Genomic DNA, 25,950 nt, shown 5'->3' on the forward strand with positions numbered 1-25,950 from the left:
CACAAAAAAACACTTTGAATCTCCCCATGTTGTCATTTTTAATAAAACACTTCCCTCTGCTGGACAAAGTCAGAACTACAGAATCAGCTGCAGTCCCACAGTGCTGGAAAACATTTTATGTGCGTTATTATTCACATCACAGTCAACAAAGAAGCAAATTATGTGATGAATATCAAACAGGCACAGTCTTCTCATTATGTGTGTACAATTATCTGGAGTTTTGCTGATAAATTAATCCAAACTCTGCAACAAACATGAGTCAGATCTTAAGAATAGTGACACAAATTCTCACGAAGACAAAAAAGATGTGGGCTTTTATCCCAGCATTTAATATTTGCAATTACATGTGATTTTTGTGTTGTTATTTTTTTTTAAATCTGATTGTCTGCAATATGATGGATTGTTAACAGATTTAGCAAGATGTATCCATATCCATATCAATGATTTAATGTATCCATAAACCAACTCAATATAGTTCCTTTGGCCTATATAGTAGGTATAACATAGTTGTACTGTCACTCAGTGTATATCATCTGTTCTCATGTTTAACTCTGTTCTGTCCTTGAAGTCTGTGTGATCAGTGCTGGGTTTCTCTAAATACATCACAGTGCTGTGGTTCTGTGGCCTGGACACTAAAGAGAAACAAGATCCTGTTATCATGTTAAGTCTTACCATAAACATTCCACATTTTGTCCTTATTTATATACAAAGTAGAATTATGAACTGTTTAATATCTCAAACGTATTTTAAAGTCCTTCTGTGGCCTATTGTAGCGTTTGATGTTTGGGATTAGATCAGTTATCTTTTTCAACCGATGATTCAAAGGTGTTGCTGTAATCCCGTCTTTGTTTTGTTTTGTTTTTTTCCATAGTAATGGGAGCCCTCTATGCAATTATGGGCCCAGTATAAGCAACCAGTACACAGAAACTGGGGTACTCCAGCAATTTATCTTTGCACAACTTGTGAGAGACAGATTTGAAAATGGGCCAAAATGGCAACTTTGAGAGACTGCGACATCCTGATTGTAGTGCCTAAACTGCAAAACACTGGACACTACACTTGCCATAATGCAACTCAGTAGCCTCTCTTCTGCCTGGAGAATACCCATGGGCTAATTTCTGACATGTCAGAATTCAGATAGACGTCTAAATTCTAAAAACTAGTTATTTTCAAACTAAAAACATGACTGACGGAGCACTAACAGTTCAGCTTTGTTTGCTCCAGATGGGAATGTTTTCCTTCGACAGTTACAGTGACATTATACTGGGAAAATTCAGCAAAAGGTGTAACAGAACAACAAAAACAAAAATATTTGGTAGCAAAAAAAAATCCACACAGTACAGTACAGATCTGTAGCTGAGAGCTGACAGGACTACTTCTGCTCAGACTAGATGAGCAAACAGTAACGGCTGATGATGTCCTCTCTGCTGTTTATCTCTAACAGGTTACTCTGCCCTCTAGAAACTCCACAACATTATTCGCAAACCAATAATTATGAGTCGCATTCTCATTGTGCTGCTGATTAGCTAAGTGACACTGATTGTTACCATGGAAACATGGCTCTAGTTGTGAGTTTTTAGGATAAAACAATTAAAATTGTCATTATGCATTAAACTAATCTGAGAGCAAAGTTAAGACTGGTCTAACACTACAGACTAGTCTAAAATGTCTGGGCCCCAGGAGATGTTTAACTCCATACCTCCGGTTTGTAATGTAGGCTTTTTGTTAAACCCTGATTGCATCATCGCTTATTCTGTCTGACTTGATCAAACTCCTCCAGAGCCACAGACAGTACATAATTATAGAACTGTTCTCTTAGAGTAAACTGAATGCAATGTTTACAATTGGTGGAGTGCCCCTTTAAAGTCAGGTGAAGTCACAGAACTAAATGCTGGAGAAAAGAAACAGTGTTTTTTATTATTATTATTATTATTATTATGATTTGACTAGCTCTGCACGGTTTTACCAGAGTTACAAGCAGAAGTGGAAACATCATTGATGTTAATTCCATCTTACGTACCATCGATTTAGCTGAATTGGTCAACTTTCTGAGACGAAATTAATTCCATGAGTTTGTCTACATAAAATGATCAAACTCCAAATCTCTTTACATTCCCATTTCTCCTCCGAGTAATCACCTCTCATTTGTTCATGTCCAGACAGTATCAGTGACTATTACTCCCTCTGAGCTCATTAACTGATGCGTCTCCTCTTCACCTCCCTTCCCTCTGTTGGCCTTTAAGCACCTGTGATTGTGATGTCATCATTGTGAAACAACTGCCTTGTTTCCCCGTCCTCCCCTTTTTGTCATATTGTGCTTCTGAAAGATTATTGAGAAAAAGATTCTTTTACATATAAAAACAAACCCTGTAAAAATGTTCAAGACAGTTATTTTATATATCCGTTTCTTTTTCTTTTTGTAAACAAAATGGTTGGGATTTCTCTCTCTTTAGTGGTCATCCCACTGCTTTCTGTATATTGACCAATAAAGACTTGTTTTAGACTCTACACAGCTCTCTTTGTTTGTGCACTCGACATCTGACGTGTGTGAGAGAGAGAGAGAGTTTGTTTGTGCACTCGACATCTGACGTGTGTGAGAGAGAGAGAGAGAATGTGTGTGTTGGCACACTGAGAGACTTAATAATTAATAAACAGTCATTGTAGATGTTGGAAAGCTGCCTGAATCCATCACATGTTGGAGCAAGCTGACTGGGTGTTTCTCTTGTTTACATAATTAATCAATCAATCAAGTTTATTTATATAGCCCTTTACAATAGCCAGATGGTACCCAAAGTGCTTTACAAAGCCGTAAAAACAATACATAACAGGTACATAACCAATAAATACAATTACATTAAAATACAATTAAAATTAAAAGTGCTGTAGTGTTAAAAACCTTCCAGAAATACATAAGAAGCAGCACTAAAAAACCAGGCAGTAGCGTTCTGCACAAGTTGGAGACGAGCAATAGAGGACTGACTGAGCCCAACGTAAAGGGCGTTGCAGTACTCCAGTCTAGAGCTAATAAAAACATGGATTGCCCTCTCAAGATCCTGCCAACTGAGGAAAGACTTTACTTTTGCCAATAGACGGAGCTAAAAAAAAGCTCGTGCTGACAACAGAGCTAATCTGTTTGTCAAATTTTAGCCTATTATCAAATGTTACCCCAAGGTTTTTGACATGTGTTTTAAACAGAGTTTGTGGTGAAAACATTTGACATAAATGGTGAACCAAACCAAATGCATTCGGTTTTGCTGTCATTTAGATGCAAGAAGTTCTGTGCTAGCCACTGCTTTATATTGGTGATGCAATCCAACAGCTCAGCAAGTGCAGTGTTCTTGTTCGGTCTCATGGGCAAATATATCTGCAAATCGTCGGCATAAAAGTGAAAAGAGAGGTTGTGTATTTTTATAATTGATCCCAGAGGTAGCATGTATAATGAAAAGAGGATAGGGCCAAGAATAGATCCCTGTGGCACCCCACAGGGCAAGGAGGCACTTGGGGAGCAGTGGTCACCAATCACAACAGAAAAACTCTTGTTTGCCAGGTATGACCTAAACCACTGGAGAGCGGTGCCACGGATGCCAATGTGTTGCTCTAGGCGAGATAGAAGGACTGCATGATCAACTGTGTCGAAGACTGCTGTGAGGTCCAGGACAGGGCAATGCTGACTCTGTGCTATGTCGGAATCTAAAACCAGACTGAAATTTATCAACAATAGAATTGATCTCCAAGAATGTCTGTAATTGAATAAAAACAACTTTTTCTAAAACATTAGAAAGAAAAGGCAAGTGGGAGACGGGTCTAAAGTTGGAGAGCACAGAGGGGTCAAAATGTGTTTTTTTTAGGAGGGGCCTAACCATAGCGTGTTTGAAGGCAGCTGGAACAGACCCTGAGCTAAGAAGTGTTCATAAAAACAAGCAGACTTGGCCCAACAGAACTCAGAACCTCCTTCAAAGACAGAGGGTGATGATTAAACATCATGAATTTGTTCACAGTACTGTATTTGTATTAATGAGCCAACAAAATCCCTGCTATGTAATGTGTGTACAAACTGTGTTTTAGTCTATTTTCAGAGCTCAGCATCAGTTTTCTTCTAAACTATTATTTTGAAGAAAATGATTGCCATTTCTAATGTGTGTGCAGCTGAACACCTGCAATGCTGCATAATAGCATTTGGCCTTGATTCATAACCTTTATTAGAGCAACAGAACAGCACAACTAGGCAGACAAAATCTGCAACACAATATGTGAACGAAATGAGCAGTTTGAACGCCAGGAGGTCGGGACACCGCAAGTAGGCTTTTACATACAAGTCTTTTTCCTCGGTGAACTGAAGTGAGAAAATATAAATAAAGATAAAAACAAGTGCTGCAAGTCAAGAGGCATAACATGAAAAAATAATATCATGAAGAACAATATGACTGTAAAATAAATGAAAGAGCTGCACGGTGCAGAAATATGCAAAGTGATTAAAGGTATGAGAAAAAAATATGTAATACATAATTTTCTTTGAATTTTTTTCCTTTTGTGAGAAACTCTGGAGATCTCCCTCTGTTCAGTCCTCTAAAGGTCCTGAAATCTGAAGGAAACAAATCGCTGTTTAGTAGAAATGCTCACAACTTAAATACACAGTAGAACATAATCTGTATAAAACCGATGAGTGGTTTCATGGGGGATTGTGTGCTGGATTATTTCTTGGCCAAGGCCTGGAGTCTTGTTATTGCTGTGAGGTTGCTACGTGACCAGTGGGGACTCCAGGAAGTAACGGCTGGCCACATGACCCCACAAAGAATCATAAATGCACTTTTTTTGTACAGATTAAACAGTTGGATTTTGGATTTTGTTACCTTTATAAAGCCAGGCAAGCTGTTTCCAGTCTTTGTGCTAAGCTAAAGTAAGTTAACTACCTGCTGGCTTCATAATTTACTGTCTGACTGCCAAGTATAACAAACATATAAAATAAAAGGTAAAAAGTTATGTTTTATATATCAGTGCAGCCATTCACACAACAATACTTATTTGTTTATTTATGTGTCCAATGATAACATTTGTTCTCAAGTTCCAGCCAAAGCTTTAGACTTTGGACACAAGACAAAAACCAAATGATGAAGATGACAGCAACAGACCCACAGTGAAGACCAACTGAAAAATATGTTAATAAAATCTCATGTAATATTGACTTAGAGAGCACTGAATGTGGTGGTGATGGTGACACATTTTATGATGTAACATTTTGCAACTATGTGGTGAACGGGACCTTAAAGAAGACAATTCATAATCCACAGTGGGTGTCTGGATCATTTAAAAGGGTGATGTGGCTGCTGTGACGGAGAATAACAAGTGAGGTGAGGGTGACAGAAACAAAAGCAATATTATGATGATAATACAAGGGTTATTTGGGGGAGGATGACAAGAGAACCTGTTGGATAACAAGTCTCATTTTTAATTCATAAATGCTTTTTAAAAAATGGATTGCTTTCTTATTTCAACATGGGTGATAATTATACCATCCATATAATTTTAATCTCTGTGTGAGACACAGTAGATCCAACAGCACAGTAGAGTATTACTGCCCCCTGCTGGAGGAAGGATTAACAGTGGTCTTAGATTTAATAAATTTAGACAAAAAAAAAAAAACACTCAAAAAAACCAAAAAAACAAAAACAAAGCCATGAATATGAAATTGATGATGAATTCAAATCATCTACAGCAACATTTTCTGGACGATGTCACAATGTTTCAGTTCTTGTTTTGATACACACGTGAAGAAAAATCACAAATCAAATCAAACACGCTGACCTGACAACGCAGAACATGGGTTTTATTTCAGAGAACATACAGTTCAACACTTGTACACTTGTATTTGTTTTACATAGTATAAGACATTTTCTGACAAATATTTTTTGTCTGCCAAACATCAAATGAAGAATATTGAAGTCAGAGAAGCTTGATGATTTATAAACCTCTGTACATAGATTTTAAATCAATTCCGCAAAGCTTTTAATTGGCTGGCTTTCATTTGAGTTCATAAATGTCCACAGCTTGTGTAGATGAAGTGTTGCAGGCCTGCTTTGGCTCTCTGCTCACAGCAGTGCTGACTATCCATTCTTCCCTCAGCAGATCCCCAAGGATGAAGAAATACAATCGGTTAATTAGTGGTTTAATGTGCCCTTTTAACTGATGAGTACCACATGTTCAATAACCCTCTAATGGACCCATGCTACAGAAAACTACAAGAACGCCTTAGACTGGCAAGAATGTGATTAATTACTATTGAGTTAGTTCACATTTATATTTTGCAATAAGCAAATGCAGAGTAGTGTTTTTTAGGTTTCTTAGTTTTCTCTAACTTTCTTTCATTCTTTCCTTTCTGTTGTAATCTTGTGATTGGATCTTACTCCTCCTCACTCTTGTTTTCTTCTTCTTCACTGTCTTCTTCATTTTCACTTTAATTCTGTCAAAGATGCACCACAATATAACTCATTTATTCGCATAATCAATGTATACTTTTCATGTCATGTTGGTGCGCCATATACAGATTTATGTCATATAGTTGTTTTTATGAAGAATTAAATATTCTGTCCACTTCACTGTGTTTCATTGTGGATTTACCCATATTCTGTCCACTTCACTGTGTTTCATTGTGGATTTACCCCTCTTTGAATATTTGTTTTCCAAGTTTGACCTGATCCAGCTCCAGAATTCCTATAATTTACCTATAATTACCTATAATTAAATATTATATTGTATTTGATTTAATATCATATACAGTAAGCTCAAAGTGTATAGGTAAGTATAAGTAGAAATAGCAGAAATGTTGACATCTTTCTTCTTTGTTTTGCCATAGTTGTAGGCTAATGATACACAAGCTCATGTTTTGATGTTAATGTTTTAAAGTCACTGCACAGTTAACTGGTTTTATCAAATCTGCAAACAGTTTTTCTTTCAGTATGTTAGTCTTAAAAAGATCTTAAAAGAAAAACATCTGCATCAGCTGGCTGGACAAGAAATTTTGTAATTTTCTACTTTCAAATACCAACAGCCTACTATATAGGCCAGAGATGCAGACAACACACACTGCAAGAAGAAGTACTGAAGAGTAATTTCCACCACAGTTTGGATTTTTTTGTAAATATTTTTTGGCGATATTCTGAAGAATAAGTCTTTTTGTAAGCTGTTGACCGCAAAGTGACTCGTCAAATCTATCTCAAATACAGTTCATAGGATCGGAGTGGAGACAAAATAAAAATAGCTGTTGAGAGCTAAGAGATGACCGATTTGTGTAGAACAAGTTTGTATTGTCAAAACTTTTTAAATATATTTATTTATCAGCACATCATGAAGCATGCATTTATTAACTTGACTTAAAGATATGATAGGTACCCATTAAACCCATGACATATTTTGACAAATTTTGATAAATTGAACAATAAAAGCATTGGAATAAATTGATTATTATTATTATTATCTCACTTAAATAGAGGCAGTGAATTGAAAATGTCTGAAAAATGGATTTGGTGGGTGTCATAAGGATGTCATTAATGAACCAATAATATCCTAATATTAATCCAAAAACAGTGACACTTTTTAATAATTAAAATAACTTTTACTGATAATACTTGCACACTTTTACTTAACTGAAGTAGAAAGGTAAAAATCAAGAGAGCAGAGGTCAAGATGATTATAATAACTTAATACTATCTTTCATGACTCTGTCTGGCTGGTAAATGATCTTTTTGTCCGTGCCGAAGTGTCATCCAAAAAAAATTATAACCAAAGAATAAAAGCCAAGCCCTTCTCCTTTTATAATTGGAGGAGGATGGAGGATCATGAAGGACTTTGTTTCCTTGCCCTTCTTCATTATTTCAACTCATCCCTCTTTTCTCTGGAAGCCTTAGCAAAGCTCCTCACTACTACAGGCATGGGAGTTGTGTTTTGTCAGCGTGTTGATTAATTGTAGGAGTTGAAACAATGTAGGTGTCGTATATATGTGTGAGTGTGTGTGTAGGTTAAAAACGACTTAGTCTTGAACTCTGCATTGTGTGCTTTGCTTTGTATAAGTACAGTACTATACATGTGGCAGCAGAGCTTGAGCCGTAGCAGCACATAGACCACCATCTGGGGATGGTCGCAGTCATAACAGCTTCATCTCAGAGGTGCATTTGCTCACTCAACCACCTTTGTAACTTGTAGTGTTCCAGGTTTTTCATCGTCTTCATCCTCCACTCTGAAGGCAAACTGACCTCCCTGAGATTGAAATGTGTTGTGGACCCTTTTCACACCTAAACTTCCCAGAAATCCCAGAATAGCACCTGAGTGCAGCTCTGTTGCCTTGGTCCTGCTTTAGAGCATTAGGGTTAAATGTCTGGTGTTTTTATCAAAGGTTGTGTTCAAATGTTTTATTCTTTCACTCTTTTTCTGATAGATTTTGTTCTTTCAAAGGTCCCTTTAGAGATTGAATACTATCTGATGACGCAGGTACATTTACTCAGCTACTGCATGACGGCACGGTTTGACCTTCTTCTTTGCTACATTTCAGAGGGAAATACTGTATTTTTTACTCCACTATATTTATCTAACAGCTACAGCTAGAGTTACTTTATACTTGATTTTACATATAAAAATATGATATGATGTGAATGTGAAAATTAATAGGAGTACACAAAGTAGCTCAGATCATTTCCATCCCAACAAACATTAAAATACTGCATGTTAATGCATCTGTTATCATAATTCAATAATATATTATACATAATAACACAACAGTCTAAAATGGGTTATTATCCATAATGAGTAATTGGTAAGTGTACAATAAATATGTAACTGATGAAGTATTAATGTATGTATTTGGCTGATAATATAATTAACGATGTACTGTAAAAATTTATAGTGTTGAAAAGACACTGTGTGAGTGTAAATTTATTTTATTTTATTTTAAATTTTGTGAGTGGAGAGATCTTGATCTTGATACAAACTGTTTTATATGAAAGTCAATGATTTTGGTCTAGTGTGTTTCAAATGTCTTTTTTCTCAACAATGTTTAATGGTGGCAATATAGTTTTACAGTTTTTATAGTTTTTAAGTGTTTTATTTCTTTTTATTTCGTTGTTTTAGGATTGTGAGTCATTCTCCCATTAGTTTATGAGTGTTACATCAACTTATGTTAATACTCATTTGGCCAAAAATTACACACAAATGTATGCATTTAGCTGCACTGCGCACGACTTGGCAACGTAATTAGTATGTTACTAACACTCAATACTGTGATGAGACATACTGAGACATTATTTGATGTACAAGATCATTTTATTAGTATCTACTGGGAAAAATTATGCAAACGTTAAAAATTTTAAAACCATTAGGGGGGCCTATGCTTTTGTTGGATGACCTGATTTGGCCCACTAGCCACTACTTGGCTACCACTACCACACAATGTTGTGGACTGCTGATGTTAGGCTCCTTCAGTTTTTGTTTACCACCCCGCCCACACTATTTCCCATCTGCTTTCTGCCACGCTACATAAGTAAATTTCCCCCTGCCAGAATCTGGTCTGCCCGCACCTTTAGAGTGAAGTGACAGATGGAAATGAACCTGCGTTGGTCCATTTCCATCTGTCGTCAGACCTTAAAATCACACGGTGCTCTGCCGTGTAGCCTCATTAAAGTCTAGCTCCTGATGCCTGCACCACATACAGTATTCATGTCAGTGTTTGACTGAGAAAATAAATAAAACTGTGTGTGTGTGTGTGTGTGTGTGTGTGTGTGTGTGTGAGGAGACTCTCTGGTCCTGTTAAAATGTGAGTGTTAGATCCATCCCTGCCAGGATCGTGCATGACGCAGAAGGCATTATTACACTGTCTGTGTGCTATTGATTTCTCAAACATCAGTCTCCTGTGTGTTTAGATATGGTGAGCTGGAGCTGATGAGACCTATCCCTCATTGTGCAGAGGAAATATAAAGCCTGTAACCACATCAAGCCTCACTAATGTCTTGCTTTTCCACTCTGTGGTGCCCTGCCGTTTTTACTCTTAGACTCTGAGCGCATCGATAGCTCAATGGCTGAATGTAAGCTGTATTTACAGCTGCAGGAGCTGATGAGCAGTACATGAGCTGTTTACTTTCTAAAGTGGAAACTGCACACTTGACAATTGGGAGAACTTACAGCCAAATACTTTATGGCCCAATTTTCCTCGCCAAGGCCTCCCTCGACAGATTAAAAGCTCCCTCACACACAATTAAAGACAGTAAAAATGTGTCAGACCCATCAGGCTCTTTTGCATCTTACTGCTGACTGTTTGTTTTGTGTTATTTTAGAAAGCATTCCTAAAAATCAAGAAAAGGGTGAAGAGACAGAAACACAAGGAATGTTTTACAGACATTTTTCAAATTCACTTGGCTTTTATTCACATTTCGTATCTGTTGACATCTCAACTGCACCGTCTGCCCATACATTCAACTACTTTTCTGAATGCTCCTTTTCTCCCCATCCTAACTGATGAAAACAGGAGTTAGAATACCACCATCACAAATAATAATAATAATAATAATAATAATAATAATAATAATAATAATAAAAGCAGCATTGAAAAAAACAACTTTTGATTTCTCTCTCCCTTCATCACCAGCATCTTTGTATTAATTTACCTGAATGTAACCATCGATGATCAGTTTAAAAAACAAACAAACACTAGCTTGTGATAAATAATCATCCGCATCATCTTCATCATTGTCACCATTATCATCATTACCCTACCATCGTCAGACTCCACACTAACAATAATATTAATAATAATAATCATAATAATAATAATAATAATAATAATAATAACGATAATAATGTAGGATACAAACTCAGAAGTAAAAAAAAAAGTGACTCAAGCTTTTTTTAGGAAATAAAACATGATTGGTCTACAGTGTGTGTGTGTGTGTGTGTGTGTGTGTGTGTGTGTGTGTGTGTGCATCTATCATCTGCATCCTATTCTTAACCAGTAACACATCTGCCCTGCTGCTACGGTAGCAGTTCCTCCATCCTGCTCCAGCCTGTAAAGATCCAGTGAGACTAGATCTGGTCCTGTTTGTTTGTTTGCTTGTTTGTGGTCATTAAGACAGTTGTACGGAGAGCAGACAGATACTGTCTGGTACCAGTGAGCTACAGCAGGGTGCTACAACAGCAGGTGAGGCTCTTCTTACTGCCAACAGCATATTAGCACTAGTTATACTGCGACGGGCCGCGACCTACAGCTCCTGCAGACACATTCACACACTCCATGGCTTTGTATGAAATACTTTGGTCGTGATTGACATCATAATACATGATTTAGTGTCCTGTGAGGAATGACTCTCAGTGCAACTTAACACTTCTTTAAACAGTGAGCAGTTTCCTTAACAAAGCCCCTTTCAGACATGCAGCTCGGTACGTTAAAGTCTTGACGGCAATCTAAATAAGTCAGACCTCATAACATTTCCATAACACGTCCAACACAGCGCAGTTTTTATTTAATATCATCGCATTTACAATAAGGCGGCAGCAGCACAAAGTGTGCACGTTAAAGGATTAAATGCAAACGCTGAAGATGTGCCAATTTGAAGTTGTTGATGAGACTGTTCTCATGTCAGATCAGACAATAAAAAGGACTCTACGTTAAAAATAATCACGAGACCGTTAATGATAAAACTGATGACTGGTGGACCTGGTGGTGAGCTCCTCTCAAGCTGACAGTGGTCATTAATTAAGACTTGAACTAAAAACATTAAATAAAATCTATCCATCCTGATCCACTTTTCTTCTTTCATATCATTAATTTTCAGCTCTGCTGCTCCTTCTCACGCACCAGCTGCTAAATACTGTACAAGCATTGTGAACCTAGCCGTAACAAACTTTTATGTAACCAACTCTGATCGAGCCATCACTATGACTGGTCGACGTTACTTATTTCTTGCTGCAAAGGGCTCAACTCTCACCTGAATCCAGGAGATACGTTTGCCATGCTTTATTTCTTTTACTGAACTTTGCATACACCTTTCAGCCATGTTTTGATCTGCTCTTTATGCAATTTGAGCTTTTGGTCGGGCCCCAAGTCGGTCAGATAAAAATAACATTAGTGCTAAAATCCTAATGGGCATCTGGGCTCTGCATCCTGCCACCTGCGCTAGTGGAGACCATGAATACACACTGTGGTATCCAACAGCAATGATATGTTCACTGACTGTGTGTCAGAAAGGCCTCCAGGGATAGGATTAGTGTGCTTTCTCAGGCGCAGCTCTTTATTCTCATCACTAGGTGGCAGTGGTTGTCTTAACACTGTCACCTCTTAACAATGCCATCAGAGGATGGGTTTTCTTTCTGGATGAGAGAGACGCTGATGGGATACCATCATTAATAATTTATTTCAAGTCAAAAAAACGAATGAAAAAGCAGCTGGGAATCCAAAAGAAGCTGGTGCTGTCCCGTTCTTTGTTTAAAAGTCAGTTCATCCACCATCTTTCTCTCCATCCTTTTAGAAATCCATCTTTAGTGGAGCTATGGCGCTCTCAGTGTGGAGACATTCTTCCATCCCCTCTTTGTATTCTTTAATTAAATTATTTAATCCATCTTTTGGACTCTCTGGTGGTCTGGTTTGTGTCCTTGTACTCCCAGTTGGCTCTGCTGGTTTCAGTCACTGGTATTGGAGGTAACTTTTCAGGGACTGGGGCAGAGGGAGGCTATCAATCTCCTGAAGACGCTCCCTGCCCAGCGCCAGGCGGGCCGCACGGCGACACAGGTCCATCAGAGGAAGAGGTTCAGCTGAAAGAGAGGGACAGAGAGATAGTAAGATGAAGTTAACGTAACGCACAAAAAAAAAATGACTTGCGCATTGCTTAAAAGTGTGATTCAAGTATCGGTTTATGTTTTGCACCTCGGCCTTTAATACATTCATAATACATCTAAATATTTGTTATGCATGAATGAATGAGAAATAGAAGAAGAGGGGTAGAGAGTGATGATGCACACCTTTTAAATTATTAAAACCTCCTCCTCACACACACACACACACACACACACAAGCAATGACACCTGTTTGTATTTTCACATTACTCTGAGATCATTTTAGCACAAACACCATCTGTCATACTGACTTTGTGTCAACGCTCGAAACAATATTTTGGATCTGGAAAACTAGTATAAACATGTATATTTGCGTGACATGTTCATGATGCCATATGCACAGTAAAATCCTAGTCAGCCTTTTCTTTGACCTTCATCTTCACATCAGGGTTAAGGAGGAAACAGATACAAGAGGCTGCGGTCTGAGCTGCAGGACACACAGACTGCAGCAGAGAGGAGGTGGAAAGACACTGGCACTTAGGAGAAATCTGTCTGAGTTGTTGTCTAATCATCCATCCAATTGTTCATGTGACGTTATTCCGCTAATTATTCAGCTAATTTTAGATTTTAGATCCAGATATATTGCTGGTTCCATTTTGGATATGGTCCTAGGTCGACTCGCTTAGCTCTTTAATAATTTTTTAAAACATTTAGGTAGCTTCTTCTTATTTGTTGCTTTTGCCAGTAAAAATAATGTACTTAACGTTCATTCAAACTAAACTTTTGATTTCCATCAAACTCAATAGGCCAGTGTTTATACTTCTATTAGGGATGTATGTGAGGGAAAAGAAACCACTCTATAACACCGCCATATGTCTGTAGTTTGTAGTTCAAGAAAGACCAACAGAGTAGAGAAAGGATCCTCTTCATTATTTCACGTCAATCTCAGTAAAAAACCTTTATAATATCTGCGTTTTAAACTCATCAGCGTTACACTTCTGCATCAAGGCCTCCATCACTGGGAGCTAAAGGGAAATTTTAAATGTCAGAGTTGCAAAAGGTGTGTACGCTACAGCTGTTATTTCAGTGTGTCACATTTAATTAACTTTTCATATCTTCTGCTCCTTGTCTCATTTTCAGGTGAGATGAGCTGTGAACAGTAATTACGCTGTCACTCAAAGTTGTAGTTTGAGCCCTCTCAGACAACAGAAAGTGATTACTGATCAGTTACAAACATTGACAGCTGAGGCATTTCATAGTTTATCCACCAGAGAACACTGACATGTTCATTTCTACAATCTAAAATGTCTCTGTACACCTTTAATGAGGGCAAGAAGTGATTGTGAAATGATGACGCTGACTATCACTGATTTCATGGCTCGGTCCTTGTGAACATCTCCTCAGATTATTCCCGCTATCATTAATGTGTCGTCTGGCAACAAAGTTAAGATAATAAGCTTTGCTTGTGGAGAGGTCGAGAAGATAGGAGGAGGATATGGCTGGAATTTGGTGGGAAAATGCCCTGAGGGTTAGTTAATTAAATTTTGGTGATGCTCTAGATAGATTGTGTGTATCTGGTATGATTTGTTCATGCATGTGCTGGAGAAAAGTCTGACATCTAGTTTTCTACAATCAAACCCAGTAAACAAATTGCAAACATAAACTTTGTGATTTAAAGCCAATTATCTACTCTTTGTCCTTCTCCCTTCATTGAGTGCTAACAACTCGGCCCCACTTCCTCCACATGGGTTTTATGGTATCATCAGTTTCAATTAATAGTAATGACCATGTCTGATTGACCTAATTATGCAGTGCAGCAGTGTGGGAGAGAGGATAGAGACATGTTGCCAAAATGAACTCTGTGATCCAACAACCCGCCCACCCTCCCTCAAACTCTTCCACCTGAGGAAACATCCACACAGTCAGGCACCAACTGCACAATATGCACACATGGCTCACTGCAATGTATATGGAAAAGCCTTAGAGCTGACCCACGCCAACACAATGGCATCCAATCATCAGTACACCAACTGAGAGGAAATGCAGGGAAATGGGGCAGAACAACAACGAAGGTAGTCATTCAGATGGGAAAATAGAAGTGAGAAAAAAAGTAAAAGAGGAAGAGATGGAAAAAAATCGGCAATCACTAGATGCGTAAAACGTGTGAAGTTGCAGAAGATCAGCTCCTGTAAGTGGAGCTACCCTTCAAGGTAAGGTCTTCATCTTGTAACAGGCTTTAATTAGTGGCACGGATCTTATTTTGGAAGTGTGAAGTGCTTCGCAAGGATTCTGAATGACATTAGAGCACAGCTAGTCTATCAGCCCGTCCCTCCCTGCTGTTCTTGTTTAGGAAAAACTACACATTGCCGTCACCCGTTGTAATTCTGGACGTCCTCTACCACCTGCTTCTGTAGCTGTACTGCTGCGTGTGTGTGTGTGTGTGTGTGTGTGTGTGTGTGGCCAAGGTTAAACCACTGGGATAAAAGACAACCCAACCTCTACACACAACCCCATACATCTACTTCAGCTCTACATGTGTGTGTCCTTGCTGTCACATCACTCATCCGTTCTCACAGAGACAGAGTTCTTCACTTGTGCGCAGTCACGATGAAGCATCAGCATCTTTGATTTTTAGTTTGACCTCCATTTGACTCAATTACACTCATTAGGAGAGCTGCTCTCATCACATTAATATACAGTAGAGAAACAGATACGGTGAGCTCAAGAGAAGTGTTTTAAACAAGCGACCAAGCACGTATATTACTGCTGAAACTAATGGATGTTTTCATTATAGATACATCTGTTGGAGATCTTTTGACAATTTCATTACTCTTTTAGTCTATTTGATTCTAGAAAATAGTGAAAGTGTTAATTATAATTTCTCAGAGTGCGAGGTCATGTCTTCAAATTGCCTGTTTTGTCAAAACAAAAGATGATAGAAGACATTCAATTTACAATGACAAGAAAATCTCCGAAAAATCTGAGAAGCTGGAACTAGTGGCATTAACATAACAGCACACATGAATCAGTTATAATATATTAAAGTCCAAATGAGAATTAAACCGGCACAATCCAGATATCACTGCACAGTTCACTTGTTTTAGTTTTGTGATGTGGGACCTCCCTGAACGGTTGGTTCACTCCTTCAGTTTTACTCAGCAGATGAGTTAAGACTGGTTGCATGGTATCATAAAATAAAATAAAGTGGCAGTAAAACCTTGGGAAAACATTGCATATTTTTCTTGACCACTGCACTATACATCCACCCATCCCAGCCAAGGTTTGAAACAGAAAACTTTTCTTTAATCCACATTTTTGATACATGACTTCCATGATGAATCAGTTGTCAGAACTGTTGCTGTTATTTTCCAGAGACTGGCTGATCAATTAATTTTATTAATTGTTTCAGCTGTAAGGTACAGCATCATATACAAAATGTCTCATGAAGAGCAGCTCACAATGGTTTAGATTATTATTGGACTTAAATGCAGTTACAGTTTTGACCAGCCACTTATTCACAGCTCTAAATATAACCCACCAATGCTAAGCTGGCTTTACTGCCACCGTGGCTGATGACCAGAGATGCAGAAATGATTTACTCACACCTGCTTTTGATTGGCTGAAGTCTTCTTTTTGTTACGAGAAAAGAATATATAAGCAAAATCTGCTCTGGCCGAAAGTATTTGTTAATTTTGAATCGGTTGCACGCAGAATCAAAACTTGACACAGAGGTCATGAAAAAGTCATGTCCGTTACACATGATTATCTACCCTGTGTGACAATACACAAACACATGATGTTTACACAGGCACACAAACCTAACAAGCCTCACTTGTTAGCCACACACACACACACACACACACACACACACACACACGGCTCATTAGCTACTCTGCAGAAAAATGCTCATTTGTTCTGCCAACTTCCAGAGAAAAGCAGCTATTTGAGTGGAAGGGTCAGCTGAACCCACAGCAGACTGCATCTGGACATGTCAATTTGAGATTATTGTGGCTAAAAAAAATGTTCTGAATCTCATCGAGTTTCCTCTCTCTGTGTGTGTGTGGTTCTGTGTGCATGTCAAGGAGGGCAATTTTACACCAAATCAAATGAATCTGAGCACACTCAGAGGCTCTTTAGTGCTCAGTTAGGCCAAGTTCTTTCTTTCTTTCTTTCTTTCTTTCTTTCTTTCTTTGAGAACTTAAAATAATAAAAAGGAAAAAAAGTAGACTGAAAAGTAACAATTCTGAAAAGTAATAATGAAAGAAATCAAAATACACTCCAGGAGAAGTCCTTTCTATCCAACACAAACCTTTGTTTGCCAGATAATATCAGGAATACCTTCTATGTCTATAATGCATTATTAATACCTTCATGATGAACTACCTAATGCATTAGAAGGTTCTTCTACAGGCTTTTATCATAATGTATGAACAGCTACCAGCATGATGTTTGTATGATTCTTGAATGCTGCGTCAACTGATTTTTTGGGACACTTGTGGGCAGCAGAAATGATTTGCATACAATGATATATAAAACGTTACATAGCTAATTAGTTAGCAAAGTGTTTCTGGCCATGTGATGAATGTAAATCTAATATTCTCGTTTTAACCTTTTAGTTTTGGATTCAACCAGCACTTGAGGGAAATATCTGCTGGGCGGGTAGTGTTCAATGCCCAAAACAGCTGCCTATGCTTTGGCTGGAAACAGGAATAATAAGACTCCTCCGTAAAATCAAAAACAATGAGCTGAAAGATGCTGAAATAGGAGAGCTGAGAGGAACAGCAGAGTCAAGTGAAAACATCTTGTGGGTTTGTCATAGAGAGACTCCTTTCACATACAACTAGTAATTTGATCCACAGTCTGAGCCAGTGGATGCGAAACTACTGAGCTAGCGTTAATGTTTTAAAGCTTAAGCTTCTAAAAATGGACAGATGGATTATGAACGATTTGAACTTAAATACCGTATTCATACTTTTAATACCTTTTTAAGTTTGTTTATAAGACATCATAATGCATTACAACAACTTATACCATCTTTAATATGTATTAAACACAGTGTGTTATTATGCTCCAGAAGACTTCAGGTTACCCCAAGCTGGAATCACCTACCACATGAATCATGTGCTGCCCTCCAGATGTGTATAATGGCCTTGTATTGTATTATACAGGCAATTAGCTAGGCTTAATAACTTCTATATCTATTACAATACACGGAGCATTAGTGATGAGATCTATTCTAAACGACACATTTTCTATCATGTTCAATCCTATCAGCATCTCCTCAAGTGGAGGCAGGCTAATGAGGAGAGAAACTGAGGGTGAACTGATCAGGTCATTTACCCCTGCATCATTACACATTCAGTGCATTAAGAAGAATCACACTTCAAAATGCTGAAGGACTGAATGTCATCACTGTGGATAAATCTCCTGGCCTGTAGGTTCACCACTGAGACTGAAGCTGTGATTATTTTGTTATTTCCATTAAAGCACCAGTCTTCTTAGGTCAGATAATATCTGTTTATAGAGCGCTGGCCTTTGGTGATCTCTGCTGAGCTGAATTAAAATTGTTTGCTAAAAAGCAAAATGAATCCTGAGCGAGCTCTGCGGGGAATCTGGCCCATTAGAACAAATCATGTTAAGTGCTTTCCTTCCTCTTTGCTTTAGAGCCCTTGTTGGCTGCACTGGAAAACAAACCAGCAAATAGTTGCTCTGTCAACAAGCTGCTGATTCAGGTGATTTATTTATATAAAAAGGTGGCAGACCTCTATGAATTTTCTGGGGAGATTTTACTGATGAGGACTACTGGACAATATCAGATTGATACCACGTGTGATATGATTCCAGTGGACGAACGTCTTACGTGATGAGACGTTTTATATGGATAGGAATTGTGACCCCGGGTCTACTTCGACAGGAACAAGAAGTAATAGGGGCACGCAATGTGACATGACGGCTGTAATGAGATGCAGTGCATGCCAGGGGAGAGTAGGATTTATTGCCTGTGGACAATGATAATGGGGGAGAGGGTGAAAACAGCAACGGCAGCATTACTTTTATGATAGATGTAAAAATTGACCTGAGAGGAGGTCCTGGAGCTAAAAAAGAAGAAAAAAAAAAGTCTGACAGATGATGAGTGAGTTTAAAAGAAATACTAGAGAAAAGGTCAGTGGATGAGAGGAAATGCTTAAAGTCAAATTGAAAACTGAAAGGAAATGACAGCAGCTCATGTCCATTTTTCAAAAGAGGAATTTTTAGACATATTTGTGGAAAACAAATATGTCCAAAACAAATACGACTAAACTTTGGCTAACTGACTGATTCAAAAGCAAACACACCATCGGCATCCATGGTGAAGCACATCACAGCACTGTTAAGCTGATACACTGATACACTTTTTCACCCTTTTTTTCAATAAGCCCACACAGTTTTGTACTGTTAATGATTTAAGACATCTGTTCAACATTTGGGAGGACCTGTCACACTGCAATGGCTTTAGTCTGGCCTGCTAGCATCAACCCTTTGCATTCATGGTCCAGTTGCCGTGACGGAAAATGTAATCAGACAATCAAAACCAGACTGTAACGGCACTCTGTACGTTACTCTGAGTGACTGTGAATTCTGACATTTGTGCACTTGGTTAGTAACTTAGATAACAGTCGCCACCTCAGTGGCTGGTGGGATATAACAAACTATTGTTAGTTTGCACTTGTCCACACAGATATTACAGTCCTAACTGTCATGGGGGCTGCTGTCACTGCAGAAAAATAAGTAAAACAGTTTTTACAGTTCTTTGTTTAATTATAATTTTGATGAAATAAGAAAGAAAGTTGTGAGTGCATTATCCAAAGAAGATAAACAAACAGGTTACATAGAGGAGATAGAGCTCGGGAAAACATGATCCTCTCATCTTTCTCTCTATCAAGTCTTCCTCCCTCCTTTGGCCACAGCTCCATCTCATCTGTAACAATACACCTCTCTCCTCTTTCCTCCTGCAACACCACTTCACCAACGAAGAAAAAAAAAACCTCTCTCTGCCTACTTTCTTCTCTACTCTCCATCACTTTTCTTCCCTGCCCTTCTTCATTCACACTTTCTTTTTTTTATCTTTTCCCCTCTTTACGTTCTCCAAGGTCAGAGTGTTTCATCTTGTCTGGGACAGTAGAAATGATTGCTGTTGGGGTAAAAGCCGTATTATCTTTGAAATGTCAACATGAGACAGAGAAAACAGGTGTGTGTTTAGCTCGATGACAAAGCAGTTTCTGTCATTATCCGTTTGGCTTTGGACATGCTTCTATGCCCAAGAGGTTGAAGAATTTAGAGGAGCATGTAATCCTTTAATCCTTTAATTAAAGTCAATAAATATGAAAATGAACAAAACTATAATTACAGGGCTTTCACACAACAACAGTGGTAAAATCTGGTCTGATGTACAACCCCAGTGCACACATGCACAGAGTAATCAGTTAAAATAACCAACAGCTCAATAATATGACCTCTGCCATGTTTCACAACTAATGCAGAGCCTTTTCTCTCCAAGTTTTATGCCGTGCTATCGACCCACTGCGGTGTGTTTTCCTGTTAACAAACATTTACACAAAGGAAATCCACAAACCTGTCTCACAAACATGTCGACAGGTTAAAAAAACCCAACAAAAACACCATCACAACCTACAACACCAACACCAGAGGAAAAGAGCATGCACATGCAAGGTCACGAATACAGGAAATCAAACTGACAAACACACGCGTCTCTAAATCAAGAAAGATCGGAGACAAAAAAAAAAAGCTCAAACAGTGTGAAGTAAACAACATACAGAGAGGCTTTAAGCTCAGTCAAGGACAAATAAGCCCAGTGGAATCACATGTAGGTCTGAGTATTGACAGAAAAGTTGTTCTTTGTACTTAGACAACATTTAACAGGTGGAGGAATTCAAATTCATTTGCTAGAAAAAACATGCTTACAATCTTCAAAGGATTTAAATAAAACATTTTTTTAAGCTAAAAATGTAAAATGATATTCAGCTGTAGTCACATGGATTTGGTATGATCAGTGTTTGTAACAGCAAACATTTGTTCCTACAGGCAGGTCTCATGAAAACTAATGTTCACAGCTGTGTGGCAGATGTTGAAATAAGAGATTTAGAGGAGAGTCTCAGGATGTGCATGTTGCATGAGTGTCACCATCAGAGCAGCTCTGAGCTGTACACAGGCTACCAGTATTTTAGCTACTGTAGATTGCAAGCTACTAATAATATCCATTTGCTGGCTTACGAGAGTAAAGAAACAAGAGTTCATTGTAATTCAACAGCGAATTCTGCTATTTCCACACTAGACAACAGATGTTTTATGGCTTTCTAATAGTGAGCCAAGTTTTTATCGTCGTTAAGGGCAGCAGATGAAGTGAAGTAGACATTTAAACATCTTGTCCTTGGCAGTTCTTGGTGGCCTGTGCTTGACATAAATAAAAAACCTTTCGCAAGAAAGACAGATAAGTCGGCTAATTAGGCAGCAACGCTGCTTTAATTGTCACATTGACTTCAGAATTGGGCCTTTTTAGCTTCTGCAGAGAATGCTTGCTCACAATGAGTGAAGTGTGAATCTGCACAGGCCTTTTTGTGCACAAAGTAACACGACAAAGAACGAGTTTGCAAAGCCTCAAATCTTTAGTCGTATTAGAATGAAGGAGCTGGCAGATCAGAGACACATTTGCACTAGTTAAACCTTATTTATTTTACACTACTTTAAGTGCGCTGCATGCTGACCAGTGACTAATCTCAGCTTCAGTTATTGGCCCTTACTGCAGCTCACCCTGTGTGACTCTTAACACTGTGTGTCATAAACATGAAGCCTGAGAGACGACAGCAGCGCAGCAGCTTCATAACTTTTCTAATGACAATAAAGTCAATTCTGAACACAAACAGACGTATTCAGAAAGAGAGGGATCCAACAAAACAGCCGCGTTTAGCGCACAATAACTGCACAACAAAAGGAAAAGATTAGCAGGAGGTGTAGCTTTACTCTTGCACACCGTGTCCTCCTTTTCAAACACACGAGACGCTGAACTCTGCCAAACACCAACGTCCTTCAGAGCCACTGAAGGAAGTTGGCGTTATCCATAACTAATGTACCTCCGGTGGTGTCCTGTATCCTTTTCCCCAGCACATTGTGTAACAACACCACTTTATTTAGCAGAATCACACTTGAAGACATGTTGAAGCAGCATGTTGTGCAGAACTAATGCAGTAATGTTTCTACAATCCACGGAGGATTTGTTAGAACAAAACATTTTTGTACAAAAAAAAGGATGTAGCCGCAGGGTGGGAGGACTAATGGCCACAAACATAGTTGTACTAAGTCAGTCCCACACAGATTTAGGAGATGAGGGTGTGAAAATCCTATTTTCACCCCGAGCAAATTCTTGAGTCTTGAGATATTTGGCGAGAGCTAACTTTGGTGATTTGATTGTTTGTGTAGATCCTGTGGTATGAGTCATATCTTACCAGCCACATTAGTGTCATGCAGAAAGATGGGCACTGTGGGAAGAACTGGCTACTAGAGAGGAGTTGGTGGTAATACAAGCCATGCCGGTGTTTCTTTTTAAAGCCCTGTTCTCTCTTTACCATCCTGCATTACTGTAAATCCACTGTTCACTGTCTCCTCTGGGATGAGAGGCAATGCGATAAGAGAAACAGGAGGAGGAAAGATGTGAAGGAGAGGTAGGAAAATAAAGGGAGCGGCAGAAGAGAAGGAGGAGGAGGAGGAGGAAGAGGAGGAGGCGGAGGAGGAGGAGGACTGAGGAGAGGAAGAGGAGAAAAGAGCAAAGCAGATGAAGCAGAGTACGATGAAAAGAAGTGAGATGAGAGGAGGATGAACACAAAGAGAAAAGAGTGATAAATAGAAAAAGGATAGAGCACAGTCAGCCTGTCTGACCCTCGGTTATCCTTGACAGTGTCAAACTGCAGGGAGGAGGACCTTAATCATAAAAATGTCAATATTAGAGGAAATCTGTTGCTATAATTTACCAAGCTCTCCTTCAATTAATATTCCTACTGACGTGCGTTTTTTTTCCAACCATCCTTCACCCCTGTGTAATCTGCAGAGAAACTGCTGATGTTGATCCACTGTGGCGTTTTGTTGCGTGCATTTTCTTATAGAAACACCAACATGAGTGAACTTGACTCACAGACAATGAGCGCAAGCAGTCAACTGGCACATGATGAGAAAATGTAACCGCTTACAGCTGCGCTCTAGTCAATATTTTTACACAAGCAACAAAAAAAGATGACAATGTGAAATATCAAATGTGCTACTTGTATTGACAAACCCAACAACAGAGAACTGTCACAGAGCTCTACAGTTCCCCTCAGCTTGATGTACCGATTTAGAATCTTTCAGCTTTTTTTTTTGGTTTCACAGCTTTACTATTCTGGTTCACTCAGCTCAGCACTCACATACTTAATTTAAAGGATAATGTACAGAAACTAATAATAAAAATGTAATAAGGGTAAGAAAACAGTGAGATGTGTATACTGTACGTGCAAAAATTCTCTTCTCTTTATATTAAACATTACCTCTTTTGTCCTTGTGTGTGTGGACAATATATACATTCTGTACATTAGACTAACATGTCGAGATGTGATGGGCGGCCTCATTAGACAAGGTCACTTAATTATATGGACAATTAGGAAAGCTTACAGTGCATTTACGTGTGTGTCAGATAAGCTGGGATGTCAGAAATAAGATGGAGGTAAAGACAAAGCAGGTGTAGTTGTGACAGATACAAGGTGGAAGAGATCACACACACACACAGACACACACACACACACTCTCTCTCTCTCTCCCTCTCTCTCACACACACACGTGCGCACACAGGATCTCATCGCCAACCTGACAGAGGCCAACTGAGATTAAAAAAACCTGGCTGATCTTTCACCAGCTTTACCTGTCAGGTCAGCATGTGTGTTGATTGAGTGCATGTTTGAGATCAGAAAAAAAGACGTGCGAGAGGCAGGAGAGAGACGGAAAGGTGTCTAGAAATCAGCTGATTTACGGGAAGAGGAAGACCTTCATTTTAGAATGGAATACAACTGTACATTATGTGTCATTATCACTAACACGCACCGCCACTTCCACCTGAACTACAACTTGAAGCTGAATGCAAGAAGTTTCCCAAAGTCACTCTGAGTAATCACTAACTGAAGTAAGTTGATGAGGCAGGTGGACACAAAGAGGGAAATTACAGCATTTCATCACAAATGAATGTACTTTACTCTTAAATGTGACTTTTCTTAAAGAAGTACCGCTGCAATTGAAGACCACACTTCCATGAAGTTACACTTGAAGATTGCAAAAAACAAAACACATAGTAAGAGCACAAACACACATGTTCAGAGAAAGAGTAAACTATAATCTGTGAGGCGCACAAGCTCAGGCGGACTAAACATGAGGATAGATAGATAGATAGATAGATAGATAGATAGATAGATAGATAGATAGATAGATAGATAGATAGATAGATAGATAGATAGATAGAGAGAGAGAGAGAGAGAGAGAGAGAGAGAGAGATCATGTGGACGAGTCTTGAGACGTGTAAAGAGGCCTACTGCCCAGAAGCTATGCTGACAGTCGTAAAAAAAAAAATGATGGTGGAAGTAATTAAGAAGCATGAGGCCACTGTGGACAACCAGGAATTCAACACGTGGGTAAATTCAGAGAGAGATGATTAGTGTGTTTAAATAGATCCCATAATTTGTGAATATTTGTTACAGTACTTGGATGATTTTGTTAAAACTTAGGTCAAACATTTCAGCTTTCCTGAAACAGAGAGTTTAATGTTTTTATAGGAATCATAAAGGCGAAGCAATAAAAACTGGGAGGCGCCTCAGTCCATGTGTTTATAAGACGATGGTGCATCTCAGGTGACAGCCATCAAACGTTAAAGTAGGTGACAGAGACAGTGCAGACTGAGAGAAAATACTGCGTTAAAAAACGCTTTGTGTTTTGGATTGTTGATCCTGCAGGCCTGGTATCCCTGATGTGGTGCCACATTTAATGTGGAGGGATATTACACCTACAACCTCAAGGACTCATGTCACAATGGGAAGCTGCAAACCACCATCAAATGTGGGTATGTTCATTTTTAAACCAGAGATATAAATGTGTTGAAAGTTTTCTCAAATGTTGGATCCATGTAAGAGCGGGATTACTTTTTTGCCAAGCACAAATGCTCCAAATTCATACTATATATTTTGATCCATGCTAATGATCAGGAGCAGTAATGGCTGTTTAGTGTCGGCTCCAGATCAGCGACTCATTCTGCAGTCTAATACAACAGCAGGAATAAATTCTCATTAAAGTATCTCTGCAAGATAATGAGATGGAAAGAAGCAAAAATCTATAACGATCATACTAGACAACATTAAAAGCCGTCAGCTACAGATTAAAAGTGTCTTCTCTCTTGTCCTTCTCTTTCCAGCCTTACAAGAACTCAATATTTTGCTTGTTGGTCCCAGACGGACAGGCAAAAGCTCAACTGGTAACACCCTGCTTGGCCGAGGTCAGGTTTTTGCAACCAGAGGAGGCGGGGCCAGCACAGCTGCAAGCGGCATCAGTGCAGGACGTCATGTGAGCGTGGTGGACGCACAGGGTTGGGGCTTATCTGAGGAGTTTGTCCCCCGGGAAGAGAAAACTGAACTGTTGAGAGCACTGCATCTCTGTGGACCCGGAGGACCTCATGTTGTTCTGTTAGTGATCCCTCTGCTAGACTTCACAGAGCCTGAGGCGAGAGCGGTGGAGAGGAGGATGGAGGTCCTGACCTCTACAGTCTGGAGACACACGATGGTGTTGTTCACATGTGGAGACCGGCTGAGGGCAAGAGGCCGCAGTGTGGAGGATCACATCCAATCGGGAGGCCCCGCCTTGATTCGACTGATGAAGAAGTGTCGCTATCGATACCATGTGTTTGATAACAAGACAGTTGTCATTGGAAAGCGAGAGAGGGTAAAACAGGAGGTGACGGGAGCTGGGAAGAAACAGGAGAGGACTTGGCACAAGAAAACTGATAAGGGAGTGGGAAGGAAGAGCACAGGAGGTGAGGCAGATGGGAGAAAGGAAGGAGAGGAGAAGCAGGTGAGAGAGCTGCTG

At 39.0% G+C, this 25,950-nt stretch overlaps 1 protein-coding gene across 3 annotated transcripts in view; it reads right to left on the reverse strand.

Annotated features, from left to right (window-relative positions):
- Nucleotides 1-10,379: 10,379 nt before the first annotated feature.
- LOC104920983 (SPRY domain-containing SOCS box protein 4) overlaps nucleotides 10,380-25,950 on the reverse strand; it is a 67,485-nt gene continuing 51,914 nt past the window's right edge. For all 3 annotated transcript variants that reach the window (XM_010733399.3, XM_010733398.3, XM_027285631.1), the window contains exon 3: nucleotides 10,380-12,786. In XM_010733399.3, the coding sequence (XP_010731701.1) occupies nucleotides 12,659-12,786 (128 nt within the window). In that variant the 3' untranslated portion in view covers nucleotides 10,380-12,658. The remainder of the gene's footprint in view (nucleotides 12,787-25,950) is intronic.

Source organism: Larimichthys crocea, chromosome XII (assembly GCF_000972845.2).
Source record: "Larimichthys crocea isolate SSNF chromosome XII, L_crocea_2.0, whole genome shotgun sequence".
Classification (NCBI taxonomy): Eukaryota; Metazoa; Chordata; class Actinopteri; family Sciaenidae; genus Larimichthys; species Larimichthys crocea.